The sequence below is a fragment of the Mya arenaria genome, chromosome 16 (assembly GCF_026914265.1).
Source record: "Mya arenaria isolate MELC-2E11 chromosome 16, ASM2691426v1".
Taxonomy (NCBI): Eukaryota; Metazoa; Mollusca; class Bivalvia; order Myida; family Myidae; genus Mya; species Mya arenaria.
In genome coordinates, this window is record NC_069137.1 from 24,163,940 (window position 1) to 24,184,703 (window position 20,764).

Consider the following 20,764-nt stretch of genomic DNA (forward strand, 5'->3'; position numbering starts at 1 on the left):
GTCTAAGTCTTCTAATAAATCAAACCAAATACCACTAAATGAATTTCGGGAATATTTTGAAACCCTCAGTAATAACACTTTTGGTGGTATTAATCACGAGGCAGATGATTTTAATAATAATAATAATTTTAATGAACCAAATAATTCCTTTCCTGAAATGGATGAACCGATATCACTGCAAGAAATTATAAATGCTGTTAAGTCATTGAAACGATGTAAAGCCTATGGCAGTGATACTATGTTGAATAAATATTTAAAATGAAACTGTAGATATTTTATCTTCGCATTTATGTGATTTGTTTAACAATATATTGAATTCGGGTTATTATCCCGAACAATGGACAGAAGGTATTATAATCCCCATTCATAAAAAAGGTTCAGAAACTGATGTTAATAATTACAGGGAATTACTTTGGTTAGCTGTTTATCAAAATTATTTACTACCGTTATAAATAAGCGTGTGTAAAACTTTTTGTGAACAACATGATATTATTTCGGATGCCCAATTCGGATTCCGAAAGGGTCGCTCTACAATAGATGCTATATTTATACTGTTATCTCTGATACAGAAATATTTGTTTGAAAATAAAAGGCTATATATTATTTTTGTCGACATGATGAAATGTTTTGATACTATTTATAGAAATGCACTATGGCTGAAAATGTATAAATGTGGAATACAAGGGAAAATACTTAGAATTGTTCGGGACATGTATCAAAAAGTTAAATCACGTGTTAAATCATTATCATCATATTCTGATTATTTTAGTTATGCTGTAGGCTTACGGCAAGGGGAAGTTATGTCCCCTTTATTGTTTTCCCTATTCGTAGAAGATATTGAGTTATATTTGCAAATTGATATAAATTCAGGATTACACATAGATGATATTGTATTGATTTTATTATTATTTGCCGATGACATGGCCATTGTAGGAAAATCTCCTGATGAAATTCAAACGCATTTGGACAATTTAGCAAATTATTGCAACACTTGGGGATTAAAAGTGAATACCGATAAAACCAAAATTATGGTGTTTCATAAAAGAGGCGGGTTATTACCTAATGAAAAATGGACATATAATGGCCACGATATTCACGTTGTTAACGACTTTAACTATTTAGGTGTGGTGTTTAATTATACTGGCAATTTTAATCTTAACCAGGAACACTTGATTGGCAAAGCCCTTAAGGCAATGAATGTTTTATTTTGTAAATGTCAAGAGTATGACTTAAAACCAAAAATATTGGGTCAGTTATTTGACGCATTTGTTGGTTCAATTTTAAATTATTCAGCGGAGGTTTGGGGGTACACCAAATCTAAGGAATTAGAAAGAATTCATCTTAAGTTTTGTAAAAGATTATTAAGAGTCAAAACCAATACTTGCAATGCGACTGTTTATGGAGAATTAGGTAGATACCCGCTATATATTCAACGATATGTACGTATGTTGTCATATTGGTTTAGGGTTGCTACCACTGATAATATTATTATTAAAACTGTTTATTTACAAGCAAAGTATGATTGTAATAAAAGTTGTCGTAATTGGGTGTATAACATTAGAAAGATGCTAAATGATTATGGTTTTAGCTACGTTTATGATAATATCAACAATATTAATGTTAATACATTTATGACGGTCTTCAGGTGCAGAATATACGATGCGTTTAAACAAGATTGGTATGGTACTCTAGAAAACAGCACAGTTTTAGATATGTATAGACATTTTAAAACTAGTCTTGAATATGAAAGTTATCTAGACATTCTGCCCAAAAGTTTACGATTTTTCTTTTGTAGACTACGACTGTCTGTGCACCCACTTCGTATCCAAACCGGTAGATACGCCAGAAATAATATTGTACGCAATCAAAGATATTGTCTATGTTGTAATTCCAACGATATTGAAGATGAATTTCATTTTGTCTGTGTGTGCCCGTCTTTTAATGTTATGAGAAAGCTATATATTAAGAAATGCTATTATATAAGACCGTCTGTATTTAAATATTTACAATTGCTGCAATCAAATAATAGAACTGAGCTTATTAAACTATGTATGTTTGTTAAAGACTCCCTTAATGTAAGATCCTCTTTAATAAATGTTAGAACTTAACATGGTAAAAATTGTTCATCCTCTGATTTAGATATATTTTAATATTACAATATTTAACCTATTTATTATAACTTTTTTTTGTATATATACTCGTGTGTACCATATTGTTTGTTACTATGCATTCACGTTGACATTGATAATTATAAATATATGTGTTGTTGACGATGTACATTGTACAAGTCGAAATAAAATGTCTGTCTGTCTGTCTGTCTGTTCAATCTATTCACACAATAATTAAAGCCAGTCTTTAATTAAAACGAAAAAGACATTGAAAATCATACTCATGTTAATGCCGTTTTCATTTTTTACAGTCAATAAGCTATCCAAAATAAATTTTGCAAGGTAATCAGTGTTATTAGTGTATTCTAATGTCTTAAAGCTTTCTTTTAACAACAGCTGATGGCTTAAGCCGATAGAAAACCATTCTAAGCTAATTCCTAGGTAAGAATCCCTACTGGTGTCCATCTTTAGAGGCTATGAAAAGGTATCCTTGTTAGGGATCTAGCCCATCTTGGGTGAGAGGCGATCACCTGTACATAGACCACTCTTCTCTTATTATTTATTGAAAGGATATTTTGAAATTGAAATAGCCTTACAACCAATAATAGATGTAACACAATGTTAATTTAAAATCAATCAGTAGTAATGAACATTTATAAAAAATCAACATGGTGTGTAAGAGATAAACATACAATGGTTTAGAAATAACGTTAACACTGAATTCACTGTGTTGCATTTTAATGTTCTGCGAATATTATTCATCTGACTCATAACATTCACAGTGACCAAAATGTTGCATTTTAATAATTCTGGAAATAATGTACTTTTTGTGTAGATATAAGTCATGAATTGTGTGAATGACGTCATAATCGAGGTTATGAATAAGTTCGGGTGGAGTCCTTCGGACAACAACCACTGTAACCAGCCCAACCCGGATTATGACATCAATCACGCAATGCAATCTTTAACCTAATGAATAACATTGACAAAAAAAACATGGCGGAATAAAACCTGACAATACAATCTTTCCATCACTCGCCTTCTGAAAAACCAGACCCTGTAGTCAATATCGTACACAATGATGTAAATACACGGAAATCAATTCTGGTCAGTCCCGTCAAACTTATGTTGTGGATATCGCATCGTTTAAACATACACTTATATATAAGTTTAAAATGTGTTTGCGAGGCGCATTATTCGACGCGTAAGCTGTGGCTCAGACCTGTACGCTATCATACTACACCTACCAGAATCTGAATAAGTTTAAGTTTGCATAAAGTTGCATTTCATTTTATACTTTTATAATATCCTTTTGATGCACTAGTTATTTAAGCAAAGCCTATTCGATATTTGATACACTTCTAACCCATGATCCGGAATATGTCATTGAATCAAGGAGATATCCACACCGTACAAAATCGCATCGTAAACAATGCAGTCATAAGTAACGGACAGCTTAAACAGCGTGTAAACACGTAGTAAACAGCTTGAAAACAGTGTAAACACAGTGTTAACAACGTAGAAACAGTATTTTGACAGCGTACGTAGCATAAACATCGTGTAAACAGCGCAAATTCGTGTTCTGGTGAACTAGTGTTTAACTGCCTGTTCCAGGGCGGTATTTTTCATAATTTATCTATAAGTCTATTTTATGCGTTTGCGATCTGTTCGTGGTGTTTGTTCATTTAAGTTCAGTGGCGTTTGACCCCTTATCCAGTACCTTTTATACGAACCCGATGTATTCCGTAGCAGAGTATGATTAAAGGTGATATCTAATGTAAGATGGATCAACATGTAGGTTTTGTATATACCTTGAATGCTAATCATTATTTTGGCATTCTTTTTAAAGTAACTTATAAGCTTTGGCTGTAACTCATTCACATATTTCATAACTTGTTCAGCAAGTACCCAGTTTCGGGTGAATTGGTATGCAAGTTACAGAATATATAATAAACATAAACTTGTGTTGAGTTTGTGTTTGCTGACCTCTGACAGAGATATTGGCAAATACCTTTTTAGAGTTTAATAAAACTATATACGTATACACTAAATACAAATATATACTTGTATTGTGTAAACCAAAGTCAAGTTGTCCAAAGGTGATGATCTTGTTCATGTTCGTAATCAGTGATTTTCACAACTTTTAAAATGTATATTTTCTTTCTTCAAATCACCCGTAATGAGCCTATAAGCTTTTAATATTAAAACAGTACACACCTATATGAACAAAACGTTTCTTAACTAAGGAACAATAATCCTGCAATTATTGTTGTAATCGACATAATAATGTGTGTATCCGACAGAGTGTGTATTTATAAGGGGAGTTCACCGCGCCTTGGCGATTATCTACTTATTATGTCGCTGTGTACGGAAGACAACGGGATTCACGAATACCTAATCGTAGTTTGATCATGTGACTGTTCAAAATGGTGGACGACGTGAAGCTGTTACAGAACGATGATTTATTTCCTTTAAGTTTAAATAGTTTTATTAAAGTGTAAGTAAGTAAAAGTGAATTATTAGTTAATATTATAATAACAAATTACACGAACATTGTTTCCGCCGAACCGCACACTTATTAAAATGACGTTTTTAACAGTTTTAAAATATATTTGTTAATGTTTATTTTTCTTGAATGTAATATTATTTGTTTATAAATACATTTTTTCACAACAAACCATAATTTTTATCTAGCCAATGTATTGTCTTGAAATGTGTTAACAGGTTACTCTTATAAATAGATTATAACCAAAATTAGTCTAAAATAAGAGGCTTTGTTGTCTTTGAATCCCCAACGTCTAAGCGGGTTTGTGTAAAAACAGGGGGGTTTTGAAAAATATTGAAATTGTATTGAGAGAAATGTTTCATTTTTTGTAATAGACAATAGAGGTTTATATTCAAATTTTACAATGTAAGTGCAAATATATTTTGTAAAAATCATTGATTTGTGCAAAATTTGCACTTACATTGTAAAATAATGCTTAAAGCATTAAATGCATTAAAACACAGGATTAACCATTTCAATAAAACGGAACTTTACTGACACAGACAGCAAATCGTTACAACTCGACCATCTCCTGCAAGCTTCAAAATAGATCTCGTAAATACAATCATAACAACTTGGCCATCACCAAGGTGTTCTGATTGTTTGACAAAATGAAATAAAAGACAAACACATCAAACTCATAATAACTTGTTCGATATTTATGTTTTGTGTACGGAACTAATATGAAATAACATTATCTGGTAATCTTTATTTTTTTTATGATATTTTATAGATGCAATATGCTTTAACCTGGAATCCTGATCGGAATAACTACCCACTTTTCCTACAAAACAAATTGTACGTGAAGGATTTGCCATATTAAAAATCGTAAAAAAAATCTGTCAAAGTATTTTTATTATTTACTACCAAAATATACCTGCAAAATGGCTTTCACATTTGTACCAGTGTCAGTGTCAAAAACACTAAAACAAAATTCAATTTAGTTTTCATTTAAATAGTTATTGTGCAAAGTGTATGTTTATATGTGATTTGTTATGTGTTATGTTATTCATTAACCTTTTTACAAATGTAACTATTATGGTTAAAGTGTCACATATAGACAAACTGGAAACTAGACTATGAAATGAATGATTAAGTTTTATTCAATATATTATTCATTCACAATAATACAAGTTTAACAAGGGCATTTGAAATTTAGATTTTTGCAAACAAAGTGACAATAGCGACTGAATACTACATTTTGAGTACAATCCAAGTGATTTGTAGATTAAGGGTCGAGTTTGTATGAAATCAATAAAACTGACTGGAATTGTATTTATAGGACGCGATCAAAGAAAAAACCTTCCAAAAATTGACAACTATCTTTATTACTTTAATGAACGATAATAAACACTTTGAAACGCCGAGTATCATGTTAACTTGGAACTCAGGGAAAATGCTAATATTGCGGCGTATAGTGAAAATAAGATTAAAAAGATAATCTCCACGGAAGGGAAAAAGGCAAAATTTGAGAAATGTGCAAAAAACTTGGTTGGTAGAGTAATGATTGTACAAAATTCTATGTTTGTAACAAAAACAACTGTAATTATGTGATAAAATAATACAAAAGGCATAATTTAAAGTATGTGTATGGTGCTACAGCAGCCTGGGTTAAAGTAATACCCTTGGGCAAATTGTAATTAACTGGATAACTAATCTGCAGGTTATCTTTGGTAGGTTTACACATCATATATGCCATATTTTCTAGAGACCATTTAGGGGGATTTTATCTCCTGCCGGGCGACCAGGTGATAGATTGAATAACACGGGGGATTTTTTCCCCCACCGGGCCTCCATGCCGCATGTATGACACATATATATGCAAGCACTTTCTTTGGTCATTAGTTATTATTGAATAAATATTGACCAATAGGTAAACATTTTGACTAGCTTAGAATTAACACTTTTATACAAATGGCTGCAGAAATATATGAATTATTTTGTGAAAAATGTAGCAAAATGATAGTTTCAAAAATTAAATATCATTCTAAATGTTGGAATAAGAGGTATGCTGTAAATAGCTATTTTGAAATAAGACAGAAAATAGTATTGTTGTCAAAAAGCATTAGAAACCCTTTTGAAAATTAAATTATCAAATACTAGTAAGTAACATTGAAGTAACTAACAGTTATGGATTTGCCGCAGTAATTTTAAGTTTTGTCACAGATGTTTAACAATAAATCACACATTGATAACAAGTTGTTAAAAAGGTTGTACTATTAGGCGCTTACAATAGTTTTGGAATCAATTGTTTATACAAAATTGAAGATAACTGCTAAATTGGTGTAGAATCTCACATGCAGTGATTTCCCTTGACAAGCAGTGTGTTTCATAATTCAAAGTTATGGAATGGAAGTGCTGCTTGTTGTTTTTAATTGATTTAATTGATTATTTCTGCATTTAGGATCAGGCCTATTGTGTATATTAAATACATATATGTTCATACTTCATTGTGCCAGTAGTCGAACAATTGTCATTACACTCAACTTGAACTTGACAATTTACATTTGTTAATATAGGGGAGTAGAAATAAACACATTAATTAATATTTAGTATTGAAACAGCCCCTCATTATTTTTGGATTCCATGGTTAATAATGGTTGTCCATTTGAACTTCATTTTTTTATTATGAAATTTGTTTATTTACCAAACACACCTATCTTATGATCCTATTCTCATAAATATGATATATTTGTTTATATACCATATATTATATTTCTTTAAGAGTCTTACAGATTTGTCGTCACTTCCGCCGGGGGTCTAGGGAGCTGCAATGGGCCCCCCTGCGGGCAAAGATTGCATTTAAACATACAATTAGAATTGAAAATACATTTCATTTCGAAGTCAGTCGATTTTTTAATCAGATCATACCAGAAATTTGAAGAAATAACTAATAGTAAGTGATACATCTACTGAGTTTGTACAAAAAATGCATAAACAATTTATTAATGAGCACACTTTTGGTATTGATGATGATGATGCATGATTTCTTACCCATTAAAAATGATTACAAGTTTAGAGAAGGTGTACCAACGTATGGCATATCGTTGCGAAGTATAAGGGTATTTAAAGATATCAATCAACTATACATTGAGTCAATATGACTTCCTAGGGTTACAAATTTGATGTGGTATGACTCTAAATTGGTACAAATTCATGCTGGTATGACTTCATGTTGGTATGACCTTATGTTGGTACGATTTCATGTTGTACAACATAATGGTGGTATGACTTCATGTTGTACAACATAATGGTGGTACGACTTCATGTTAGTACAACATAATGGTGGTATGACTTCATGTTGTACAACATAATGGTGGTATGACTTCATGTTGTACAACATAATGGTGGTATGACTTCATGTTGGTATGACCTTATGTTGGTATGACTTCATGTTGGTATGACTTCATGTTGTACAACATAATGGTGGTATGACTTCATGTTGTACAACATAATGGTGGTATGACTTCATGTTGTACAACATAATGGTGGTACGACTTCATGTTGGTATGACCTTATGTTGGTATGACTTCATGTTGGTATGACTTCATGTTGTTCAACATAATGGTGGTATGACTTCATATTGGTACAACATAATGGTGGTATGACCTTATGTTGGTATGACTTCATGTTGGTATGACTTCATGTTGTACAACATAATGGTGGTATGACTTCATATTGGTACAACATAATGGTGGTACGACTTCATGTTGGTATGACTTCATGTTGTACAACATAATGGTGGTATGACATCATGTTGGTACAACATAATGGTGGTACGACTTCATGTTGGTTTGACTTCATTTTGTAACAACATAATGGTGGTATGACTTCATGTTGGTATGACTTCATGTTGGTACAACATAATGGTGGTATGACTTCATATTGGTACAACATAATAGGGTATGACTTCATATTGGTATGACTTCATGTTGGTACAACATAATGGTGGTATGACTTCATGTTGGTACAACATAATAGGGTATGACTTCATATTGGTATGACTTCATGTTGGTACAACATAATGGTGGTGCGACTTCATGTTGGTTTGACTTCATTTTGGTACAACATAATGGTGGTATGACTTCATTTTGGTACAACATAATGGTGGTATGACTTCATGTTGGTACAACATAATAGGGTATGACTTCATATTGGTATGACTTCATGTTGGTACAACATAATGGTGGTGCGACTTCATGTTGCTATGACTTCATGTTGGTACAACATAATGGTGGTATGACTTCATATTGGTACAACTTCATGGTGGTATGACTTCATGGTGGTATGACTTCATGTTGGTACAACATAATGGTGGTATGACTTCATATTGGTACAACATAATGGTGGTACGACTTCATGGTGGTACAACATAATGGTGGTATGACTTCATGTTGGTACAACATAATGGTGGTACGACCTTATGTTGGTATGACTTCATGTTGGTACAAACATAATGGTGGTACAACTTCATGTTTGTACCATTTCATAGTGGTTCAACTTTATTTTAGTACAACTCCATGTTACTACAACTTCTTACTGGTACAACTTCATGTTTGTACCATTTCATGGTGGTTCAACTTCATTTTAGTACAACTCTATGTTGGTACAATTTCATTTTGCAATGGTACAACTTCATGTTGGTACAACTTGATACTTGTATGACTGTAGTGATGCGACTTTGTACTAGTATGACTTCATACTGGTGTGATTTTAAACTGGATTGACACTTGTTGTGGTAGTGGTACGATTTCATGACATTTTAGTGGTACATCTTTGTAATGGTATGACTTTGTTACAAAGTTGTGTGACTTTGTACTGGTATGACTTTGTAGTGGTGCGACTTTGTACTGGTATGACTTTGTAGTGTATGACTTTGCACTGGTACAATTTAGTTGTGATACAACTTTGTATCAATTGGTGCGACTTTGTACTGGTATGACTTTGTGGTGGTGCGACTTTGTACTGGTATGACTTTGTGGTGGTGCGACTTTGTACTGGTATGACTTTGTGGTGGTGCGACTTTGTACTGGTATGACTTTGTGGTGGTGCGACTTTGTACTGGTATGACTTTGTGGTGGTGCGACTTTGTACTGGTATGACTTTGTGGTGGTGCGACTTTGTACTAGTATGACTTTGTAGTGGTATGACTTTTTAGTGGTATGACTTTGTAGTGGTGCGACTTTGTACTGGTATGACTTTGTAGTGGTGCGACTTTGTACTGGTATGACTTTGTAGTGGTGCGACTTTGTACTGGTATGACTTTGTAGTGGTGCGACTTTGTACTGGTATGACTTTGTAGTGGTGCGACTTTGTACTGGTATGACTTTGTAGTGGTGCGACTTTGTAGTGGTATGACTTTGTAGTGGTGCGACTTTGTAGTGGTATGACTTTGTAGTGGTGCGACTTTGTAGTGGTATGACTTTGTAGTGGTGCGACTTTGTAGTGGTGTGACTTTGTAGTGGTATGACTTTGTAGTGGTATGACTTTGTAGTGGTGTGACTTTGTAGTAGTGCGACTTTGTAGTGGTATGACTTTGTAGTGGTATGACTTTGTAGTAGTGCGACTTTGTAGTGGTATGACTTTGTAGTGGTGCGACTTTGTAGTGGTATGACTTTGTAGTGGTGCGACTTTGTAGTGGTATGACTTTGTAGTGGTGCGACTTTGTAGTGGTATGACTTTGTAGTGGTGCGACTTTGTAGTGGTATGACTTTGTAGTGGTGCGACTTTGTAGTGGTATGACTTTGTAGTGGTGCGACTTTGTAGTGGTATGACATTTTAGTGGTGCGACTTTGTAGTGGTATGACTTTGTAGTGGTGTGACTTTGTAGTGGTAAGACTTTGTAGTGGTATGACTTTGTAGTGGTGTGACTTTGTAGTAGTGCGACTTTGTAGTGGTATAACTTTGTAGTGGTATGACATTGTAGTAGTATGACTTTGTAGTGGTATGATTTGTGGTGGTGCGACTTTGTACTAGTACGACATTGTGGTGGTGCGACTTTGTAGTGGTATGACTTTGTACTGGTATGACTTTGTAGGAGTGCGACTTTGTACTGGTATGACTTTGTGGTGGTGCAACATTGTACTGGTATGACTTTGTAGTAGTGTGACTTTGTACTGGTATGACTTTGTAGTGGTATGACTTTGTAGTGGTATGACTTGGTACTGGTATGACTTTGTACTGGTATGACTTTGTAGTGGTACTTCTTTGCACTTATACAATTTAGTTGTGATACAACTTTGTATATGTGCGGCTTTTTACTGGTATGAATTTTTACTGGCATAACTGAGTACTGGTAAGACTTATAACAGGTATGACTTTGTAGTGTAATGACTTCGTACTGGTTTGACCCTGTACTGGTGTGACGTCATACTGGTTTGACTAAGTACTGGTGTGACGTCATACTTGTTTGACTTAGTATTGTTGTGACGTCATACTGGTATGACTTTGTATTTGAACAACTTTTTATGACACATAATAATACGATTTCCCCTGTACCACTGTAAACCACTGTATAATCAATGTTATTTTTTCAGCACACAGTACTGACCATGGATCAACATTTTAAAAGACAGAACCTGACATACCAGAATTACACGGAAGTACCAGCAGAGATTATACAAAGGACAGCAAAATATGTGGAAGAATTGGATCTCTCTTACAATCGAATCTCGTATCCTTTGTCTTTTCAATCAATAAAAATTGTACATTATTCACGCTACTGTGTTGTCGCCAATCAGAAAGAAAGACAAGGATCTCTTTTGATTCCTTATTACAGCAAATACATCATACATTTCACTGAAACTTTATAGATATGTTCCCAAATATCCATTTATCCAACGTAGTTAATTTTGTAATATAACACCTTTTTTAATATAAAGCAAATTATGGGCCTTTATTATTCGACTTAGTAATGATGGTTAAGGGTTTGCATTGTAAGCCATGTAGGTTCATATCTCAAGAATTTTTTTGAGGTATTGCATTGATACTTTAGATTAACGGTACTCAACGATCAAATTACTAAAAAAAATAAGAAAGACAACTCTATTTTTAAAATGTGGCCCTTTATTTTGCGAATAAGAAATTATGTTAAACTTACTATGATAGTCTGCATAAGTCAATATCTCAGCACCTACCTGATCATCAGTGATGTATTTAATTGAAACCTAATATGCAAATTATGACCCTTTATTATTTATCTTAAGAATTCTAGTTAAAAGCAGCGAACTAGTCGAGCGCACTGTCTTTTGCTCTTAAAGCTGCACTCTCACAGATTGAACGTTTTTATTTTTTTTATTTGTTGTCTTGGAACGAGCTATTTTTTTGCGAAAATCCATAGAAACCAGTTATATAAGACTGCTGACAAAAAATGAGACGACAGATTTTTATATTTCAGTTCAAAAATTGATGTTTTATGCATTTTTCTTCAACCGTTAGTAACGGTTTAAGCCATAAAACATTAATTTTCGAACGGAAATATGAAGATCTACGATCTGATATTTTGTCAGCAATTTTATATCATTGGTTTGCAGATATATACGCAAAAATTTGCTCTCTCTAAGACAAAAAATAAAAAAAGTTGTAAAAATTGTATATATCTGTGAGACAGTGCAGCTTTAACATCCAATAACGGATGACTATCCAATTCCGTTATATGTTAGTGTGCTGCTTTCCTACCTGCAGCAGCTATATGGCCTTTACTACCTGGTGTGCACCACAATATCACTATTGTAATACTGAGAATCCTTAACATCATAGTAGAGACCTCCGATTCTTATCCGAGTACACTAGTCTCCAGTCTCTGGTTTTGGACCACAACCAGCTGACCCCACACCTCAAAATGCCTGAAATGCCACTTCTCCACACATTTTGGGTTAACCATAACAACATTGAAAACTTAGGTAGGTGATTGTTTTTTACTATGTCGTCATTGTTTTGTTTGACAAAAAGTAGCCATTGGTGCTTTTTTAAGGGTTTAATTTATCTAGAAACTATTTTTGGAGACTTTGTAAAGCCAGGTTTTCTATAACACAATTTGCAGATAAGAATAAATCTATCTGTGACTTGAGACCTTTTAGTATTGCAGTATTTAAAAAAAACAAAACAAGCTCCTCTCTATATATATATTAATAAGCAGTCTATATTAATTGCTATTTCGTTTCTTAGTTGTCTGTTTGACAGTTGTTTTTTAAGTGTTTGGCCATAAGCATTATCTTTGTACGGGTTTGGAAAATGATGGAGTTGTCCCTGTATCCTTGAACCCAATAAACATGATCTGTGTACGTGATTGGATACTGGAGTTGTCCCTGTATCCTTGAACCCAATAAACATGATCTGTGTACGTGTTTAGATACTGGAGTTGTCCCTGTATCCTTTAACCCAATAAACATGATCTGTGTACGTGTTTAGATACTGGTGTTCACCCTGTATCCGTTAACCCATAAACATGATCTGTGTACGTGTTTAGATACTGGTGTTCACCCTGTATCCTTGAACCCAATAAACATGATCTGTGTACGTGATTGGATACTGGAGTTGTCCCTGTATCCGTTAACCCATAAACATGATCTGTGTACGTGATTGGATACTGGTGTTCACCCTGTATCCGTTAACCCATAAATATGATCTGTGTACGTGTTTAGATACTGGTGTTCACCCTGTATCCGTTAACCCATAAATATGATCTGTGTACGTGTTTAGATACTGGTGTTCACCCTGTATCCGTTAACCCATAAACATGATCTGTGTACGTGTTTAGATACTGGTGTTCACCCTGTATCCGTTAACCCATAAATATGATCTGTGTACGTGTTTAGATACTGGTGTTCACCCTGTATCCGTTAACCCATAAATATGATCTGTGTACGTGTTTAGATACTGGTGTTCACCCTGTATCCGTTAACCCATAAACATGATCTGTGTACGTGTTTAGATACTGGTGTTCACCCTGTATCCGTTAACCCATAAATATGATCTGTGTACGTGTTTAGATACTGGTGTTCACCCTGTATCCGTTAACCCATAAATATGATCTGTGTACGTGTTTAGATACTGGTGTTCACCCTGTATCCGTTAACCCATAAATATGATATGTGTACGTGTTTAGATACTGGTATTCACCCTGTATCAGTTAACCCATAAACATGATCTGTGTACGTGATTGGATACTGGAGTTGTCCCTGTATCATTTAACCCATTAACATGATCTTTGAACGTGTTTGGATACTGGCGTTGACCCTGTATCATTTAACCCATTAACATGATATTTGAACGTGTTTGGATACTGGCGTTGACCCTGTATCATTTAACCCATTAACATGATCTTTGAACGTGTTTGGATACTGGTTAAACATGATCGTTGAACGTGTTTGTATTCTGGCATTGACCCTGTATCCGTTATCCCATTAACATGATCTTTGAACGTGTTTGGATACTGGAGTTATCATTGTATCCTTTAACCAATACACAAGATATGTGTACGTGTTTGGATACTGAAGTTTATCCTATATACATTAACCTTTAGGTATTTGTACGTATAGTTCAGAATTAAAGTTTACAATGTTAACAACGCCATAGTTGTAAAATTACAAAGGTGAACTGATTGATGTTTTGCTCTTTAATATACATTTAACAAGTGCAGCTATAACATAGTCCCAAATCTGGTGCTTAAAATATAAGTGTATCTCTAAAACTTCCCAATTTGAAAGTTTAAGACGATGACGTTAAAATATAATTGTTAACTTTTAAGGAGTTCTTCACAATTAGCCCAATTTGTATACCTTCAGGTGTGTTTATTGGGACGCTTGCCAAACGCTGCCCTAATTTGCGATATTTGTCCATGATGAACAACACAGCTGCACCAAGCTACTTCAACGATGGAACGTATGAACAATACACGGACTATAGGTATTCGTATAAAGGTTTCATTTTATGGTTAAAGTACAGTGTGTCTTCTCACATGTTGTACATTGTTGTTGTATGTTTAAATTTGTGTAGCTTATTTTAAAATTCCATAATTTATTTTTTAAATTTATATGCTTTCCGATGGTTTATAGACGTTTATCAGTGAAATAAAATAAAATTGGTATTTCACTGCTTCAAAAAGGGAAAGTATCAATTTGATATTTTTCACTACTTTGAAATATTAGTCCGCTTTCTGTTCCAAACCTCAGCGCTTATGGCTTGGACACACCTTCAACGACGTCACTATCGAAATGACGTTACGTGCGCATTGAACTTGGCGCGTTTTTCTAAACGAGTATTATTAAATGTATAATAGAAAAAAAAAATATGTTTGTTTCAGTGTAAGATAGCAATATATTTCACCTTGTGAACACCAAAAGAGAATACATTAAATTTGGTGTTAACTCGGTGAAATATATTTCGATCTTACACTGAAACCAACAATTATCCTCTATATCGTCTTCGTGATTATGTTTTAACCATAAAGGTCCGGCTAGCGTTGGCGCTCTTATGAGTTCAGTTTGGGTATACCAATTCGACAAGTTGGGTCATCTCCGGGTACTCTGGTTTCCTTAAAAGCAAAATACCACACACTCGCGTTAGATATAGTCAACGAAAGTGATTAATTTAATGTTGTTAAAATTTCTTTTACAATCCGTGTTAACTAAATTAATTCGAACCCTTTGAAAACCTATACATTGTTGTTCAGTGTATTCATCTGAAAGACATTTTTAAGAGTACAGTAACCTACTTGACATTTTTTTTTTAATTTGTGACTAGAAATACCCATTTAAAGGGTATTAAGTGTTGATTTTTTTATTTCAATAGACGTCAAAACTTGTCACATAATGGCATTCACAATCTGCCTCAGATACTGAGCTAGGCTGAATTTTGTATTAACGAATTGATTTCTGTCATCGAACGAGTTTGTACAGTGACTTTTCCAATATTTTCGTAATTAACACTATTTGTAGTACTTGCATTGTAATTTAATTTTCAATTATGAAACTGCTGATCCTGGTGTGCAATCAGGGTTGTCAAAATGTTTTGTTGTAACAAATGTAACAGAGAAAACAAGATCAGGCCGGGGGTCTTGTATCGTCTGCAAAAACTTTGAGCCAAAACAGTGAACAATAAGTACTGGCGGGAGAACAAAAAATAAATGAACTGCCAACGTAACATCATCAGAGCATAACCTTGATACTTTCTCATCAGATTTGGCTTTGATGCCGAAATCAAAAATATTGCAACTTTCTTTTCTTGCTAGCCGCCATGTTTGCGGTGTCGTCGGTGTGCGATGACACACTAACTCGTCGAATAAGTCCCGATGGAAAAAGTTCCGCATTACTTGAACATCGTCTTTATTTATTTTTGAAACTCCTAAAAATCAACCGATTTAAACATGATTTAAAACGATGTTTTTAGTCGGTAATCGGTTAAAATGAAAACCCTGTGTGCAAGAAAGCATAACGAGCAAATATTATACCAAATACCAAATACTAATTTATTTTACCTTCATTGTGAAGACAGGTTGAATACGTTTCTTGGTTTACCGTTAGAAACCAGTGCTGTTGACCTGTTTGATAAGTCATGTTGAAATTGAACCAATCACGTTTTGGATGAGAGGCTGACTCATTTACCATGTAACAGCTTTCACCCTAAAAGCTGCATGTTCGCAGATTGTCCTTTTTGACAACTTTTTTCTTATTGTTTTGTCTTAGAATCAGTCAACTTTTGCCTTCGTGTCTGGAAACGAGTGATAAATATATGTCTGCTGACAAAAGATCAAATCGCTTGTTTCAGTCGTTGTTTATGCCAAAAAGCTCATTTTTCCTTAAGCGTTAGTAACGCTTTTTACCATAAAACATTAGTTCTTGAACGTAAATATTTGAATTGCGAGATCTTTTGTCAGCAGTTTTATATCAATGGTTACCAGAGATTAACACAAACATTGGCTCATTCCAAGACAAAAAAAAATGTATAAACGGTCCATCTGTGAGAGTGCAGCTTTGAATTGTGCATCGATTGCTTTGTTATATGCCACATTCGAATCGCTCCTTTTCAGACATTATGTCATCAGCAAATTTCCTAAGCTTGGAACATTGGACGATAAGAAGATAGAAGCGGATGAAAGAAGCGAAGCAGAGAGGATTTATAAACCGGTAAATTTGGTGTTGTGCAATATACTTTTGAAACTCGTCGGAATTATTATTATTATAATATATAGACTATTTTTATTTTTTACAAATGTCCTGTTAGATTTATAATATTCTACACAGCCAGATCCAATGTTCCCATTTTTGCCAAAGTACTCTGTCCTTTTTTAGCATACTTTTCGTTTTCATCAGCACTATGCCCCTTTTCAGGTCTGATAAAGACCATATCGGGTTTCATTTGTTTAATATGGATGTGTCATTTACGCATGTACATATACAAATCTCAAACTAGTTCTTTTCTTTTTCAGGTTCCCAGAAAGAAGCGGAAAGCAAAACCACCGTCATCATCGTAACATGTTTCTATGAACGTTATAAGTGTGGTAGTATCTCCATGACAGTGGCTTATTTATGGAATAATACTTGAGGAACAAATTATGATATTTCAATAATGGTTATATTCATCATAACATTGATCGAATGCATTTTCTTTAGCATCTCCATGACATTGGCTTATTTATGTAAAAGGGCTTTTATACTAGAATTTCGTTTCTATTGTAAATGTATTATTCTTTCCTTTTACTGTGATATTTGCTGAAACTGTAAGTCTATGATATTTTATCATATGTTTATTAATGGTTATTAGTATCATTATAAAATTAATACCAAGCACGTGCTCTATGGTTTCCATGACATTGTATACTTTTTAGCTCGACTATTTGAAGAATAAGTGGGCTATACTACTCGCCCCAGCGTCGGCGTCGGCGTCTGGTTCAAGTTTTAGGGCAAGTTGGGATTTTCACTTATAAGTCCAATACCCTACATTCAATTGACTTAATACTTCACGCAGTTGTTCAGGGCCATCATATGATGAGGTTAGATAACTCCATATTATTCTTTACACAGATTATGGCCCCTGATTGACTATTGAACTTAGGTTAAAGTTTAAGGGCAAGTTGGAATATTTATTAATAACTTCTATATCCTTTGTTCAATTGACTTAATACTTCACACAGTTGTTCAGGACCATCACACAATGAGGTTACATCACTCCATATTATCCTAAATACAAGTTATGGCCCCTGATTGACTTAGGTTTAAGTTTAAGGGCAGGTTAAAGTTTTAGGGCAAGTTGGGCTTTTCACATAAAACTCCAACACCATTCATTCAATTGACTTAATACTTCACACATATGTTCACAGCCATCACATAATGAGGTTAGATAACTCCATATTATTCTTAACACAGATTATGGCCCCTGATTGACTATGGAACTTAGGTTAACGTTTTAGGGCAGGTTGGGATATTGTTTAATAACTTCTATACCCTTCATTCAATTGACTTAATACTTCACACAATTGTTCAAGACCATCACCCAATAAGGTTACATAACTCCATATCCTTAATACAAGTTATGGCCCCTGACTGACTTAGGTTAAAGTTTTAGGCAAGTAAAAGTTAAGGGCAAGTTGGAATTTTAATAAAAAAATACTTTTATACCGTTCATTAAATGCACTTAATAAAATTCAAAATTATTTACGACCATCTTACAACAAGAAACATAACTCCGTTTTAAGCCTACATACAAATTATGGCCCTTGATTTTTTTTTTGATTTTTTTAAATTTCCTTTGAAAGGCATATTTGTATATTCTTTACCACATTTTCATTATGGGAAATCAAGTTAATTGAATGACTTGCGTCATTGTTTGGGCAGGCTGGTGGGAGGGCAGCATCAAAGTCACCTTCTGTATCGAATAATTTTAGTTAGGTTTGACATAAAGAGACCAAACTTGGTATTATGACATCGTTATTGTATCCTAAGTCAAAGCGGCGTAGTCGAGCGCGCTGTCTTACGACGGCTATTGTTTATGTGATAGTGCTTTTAATACTTACTTTTGTTGGTATCATTCTCATCCGTGATAAGTGCTGTAATTATAGTTTATGATTTTATTCAATCCTTTTACAATTGTTATAATAATCAACACCATTATACTTATCCCATTGAATAACTGAGTAATTCCATGAAAAAGTTTCTAATGGGATAGTGCTTTTCGAAATTCTCATCTCTTTTTGGTCATAACAATCTTTGATATTTGCTGTAACTGTAAGTTTATGTATTTTTTAGGGATGCAAACGAATATTCGCATATTGGAATATTCGATCAAACGTTTGGTTTTCGAATGTCAAAATCGTGAACATTATTAAAATAATTATCATATTTTTTTTATGATAACTATTTTAAAAATGATAATACTTATTTGTTGTGTTATTAAGAGGCCAAATTTGAAATTGATTTTTAGCTCGTCTGTTTTTCGAAGAAAAAAAGTCGAGTTATTGTGATAGCCTTGGCGTCGTCGGCGTCGTCTGCGTCTGCGTCTGCGTCTGCGTCGTCGTCGTCGTCCAAAAACTTTAACCTTACCTCATAACTCAGACGAGCGTTGGCACCCACTCCGCGGTGCTCTTGTTTATCTTCATAAGTAAGGTGCTTTGTCATATTAACCATTACTTGCTATGTATCATGTATATGCACCTAATATTGGTAATGTTTGATGATATATAATTTGTTTACATACACATTAGATAATGAATCCGTTTTATAAATGGACTAAATATATATATATATATATAAATAAGACGTTTATTTAAAGATGCAATATCCTTTAAGAATAGCAGTAATTAATTTAATGCAATATGTAAATATTCTCAATGTGTTCATACAATCAAATGCAGATTGTGTTTGTATAAACAACTTAGATTCATTCCATACATACAGTTATTTATGAAAATGGTATTCTCACAATTTGTAAATTTGCATGTGAAATTACAGTGCAGTTGTTAAGATGTTCATTATTGCTATGTTTGTTGTATTTTATTTTGTGCTGTACAAACTTGTACAACTTTGGTTTCATAGTTCAACTTAACCTGTTAAATATACCATTGTGCTCCTGAGTACGATTTTTTACCGTTTTGCCTATTGTTGAGTTTGTTTAGCCACTTGTCCCACCGTTTAAATGATATCCCATTAGTATTTGGTACATATTACCACCAAAGAAAGTAATAGTGCCTGACATGTTTCATGTGAACTAAGGCCATTTTGTCCTTGATGTATGTGCTCTTGAAAATTATTTTACCCTTTTGCCTATTGTTGAGTTTGTTTAGCAAACTTGTCCCACCGTTTAAATGATATCCCATTAGTATTTGGTACATATTACCACCATTGAAAGTAGTAGTGCCTGGCATAATTCCTGTGAACTAAGGCCATTTCGTCCTTGATATATGTGCTCTCGAATATTATATTTTGAGTGATTCACAAACTGATCAAATCGTTTAAAGGGACAGTGTCACAGATTGGTACCAAAAAAAGTTTTTCTGTAACGAATCTCAGGACAATTGTCTAATAGAATGTGTTACGCTTTGATATCATAATTGTAAAAAAAATGTACCAAAATGTAAAAAAAAAATATGTCGGAGACCGGGTTCGAACCCGCGTCGCCAAAATTGAAGTCTAGCGTCTTACTCACTGAGCTACATAGGCTTATTCTTACCGGGTGACATAATTAAGCTATACACCTTCCTCGGTAATATCACGTGATAACATCGACTAGCCAATCACGCATAAGGAATGAATTCTACCTGGTAGACATACCCATAAATTGTAAACAATGTGGTACTTCTGTTAGTAAGTTTCAATGCATTGTACCCATCGATGCCAAGTTTGTCAGTTTTCGACAATTTTTATTTTTTTCTCGCTATTTTATCATACGTGAGACAGCCCCTTCAAATGATTTCACTCTAGAACTTGGTATACACACAATCGTGATGGGTAGAAATGCCTAAGGTATTTCCCTTCACCCCGTGGGTGGCTAACCTCGTTTTCATCGACCGCAGCCTGCTTTTTTCTAAAGTATTTGCCCTTGAACATCTGTTTAACACTGTTCTTTTATATTCTACAACTTTTTGGCAATTGTTATAACGAAGGCATTCTAGAAGTTA

At 33.9% G+C, this 20,764-nt stretch overlaps 1 protein-coding gene across 3 annotated transcripts; it reads left to right on the forward strand.

The window, feature by feature from the left end:
- Window positions 1–4,495: 4,495 nt before the first annotated feature.
- On the forward strand, window positions 4,496–19,739 carry LOC128221948 (leucine-rich melanocyte differentiation-associated protein-like). 3 transcript variants are annotated; one of them, XM_052930662.1, is made up of 6 exons: window positions 4,496–4,605; window positions 11,190–11,326; window positions 12,412–12,554; window positions 14,439–14,559; window positions 16,682–16,778; window positions 17,081–19,739. In XM_052930662.1, the coding sequence occupies exons 2-6, from the start codon at window positions 11,205–11,207 to the stop codon at window positions 17,123–17,125; spliced, it is 528 nt and encodes a 175-aa protein (XP_052786622.1). In that variant the 5' UTR covers window positions 4,496–4,605; window positions 11,190–11,204; the 3' UTR covers window positions 17,126–19,739. The 3 variants fall into 3 exon arrangements, with proteins under 3 accessions (XP_052786622.1, XP_052786624.1, XP_052786623.1); XM_052930664.1 differs by having other exon boundaries at window positions 12,415–12,554; XM_052930663.1 differs by having other exon boundaries at window positions 4,512–4,609.
- Window positions 19,740–20,764: the final 1,025 nt, after the last annotated feature.

Coding starts and splice junctions, on each gene's coding strand:
- LOC128221948 (XM_052930662.1), top strand. CDS start 11,205: ATGGATCAACATTTTAAAAGACAGAACCTGACATACCAGAATTACACG. Junction 11,327..12,411: donor CTCTCTTACAATCGAATCTC/GTATCCTTTGTC, acceptor TTAACATCATAG/TAGAGACCTCCGATTCTTAT. Junction 14,560..16,681: donor GAACAATACACGGACTATAG/GTATTCGTATAA, acceptor GCTCCTTTTCAG/ACATTATGTCATCAGCAAAT.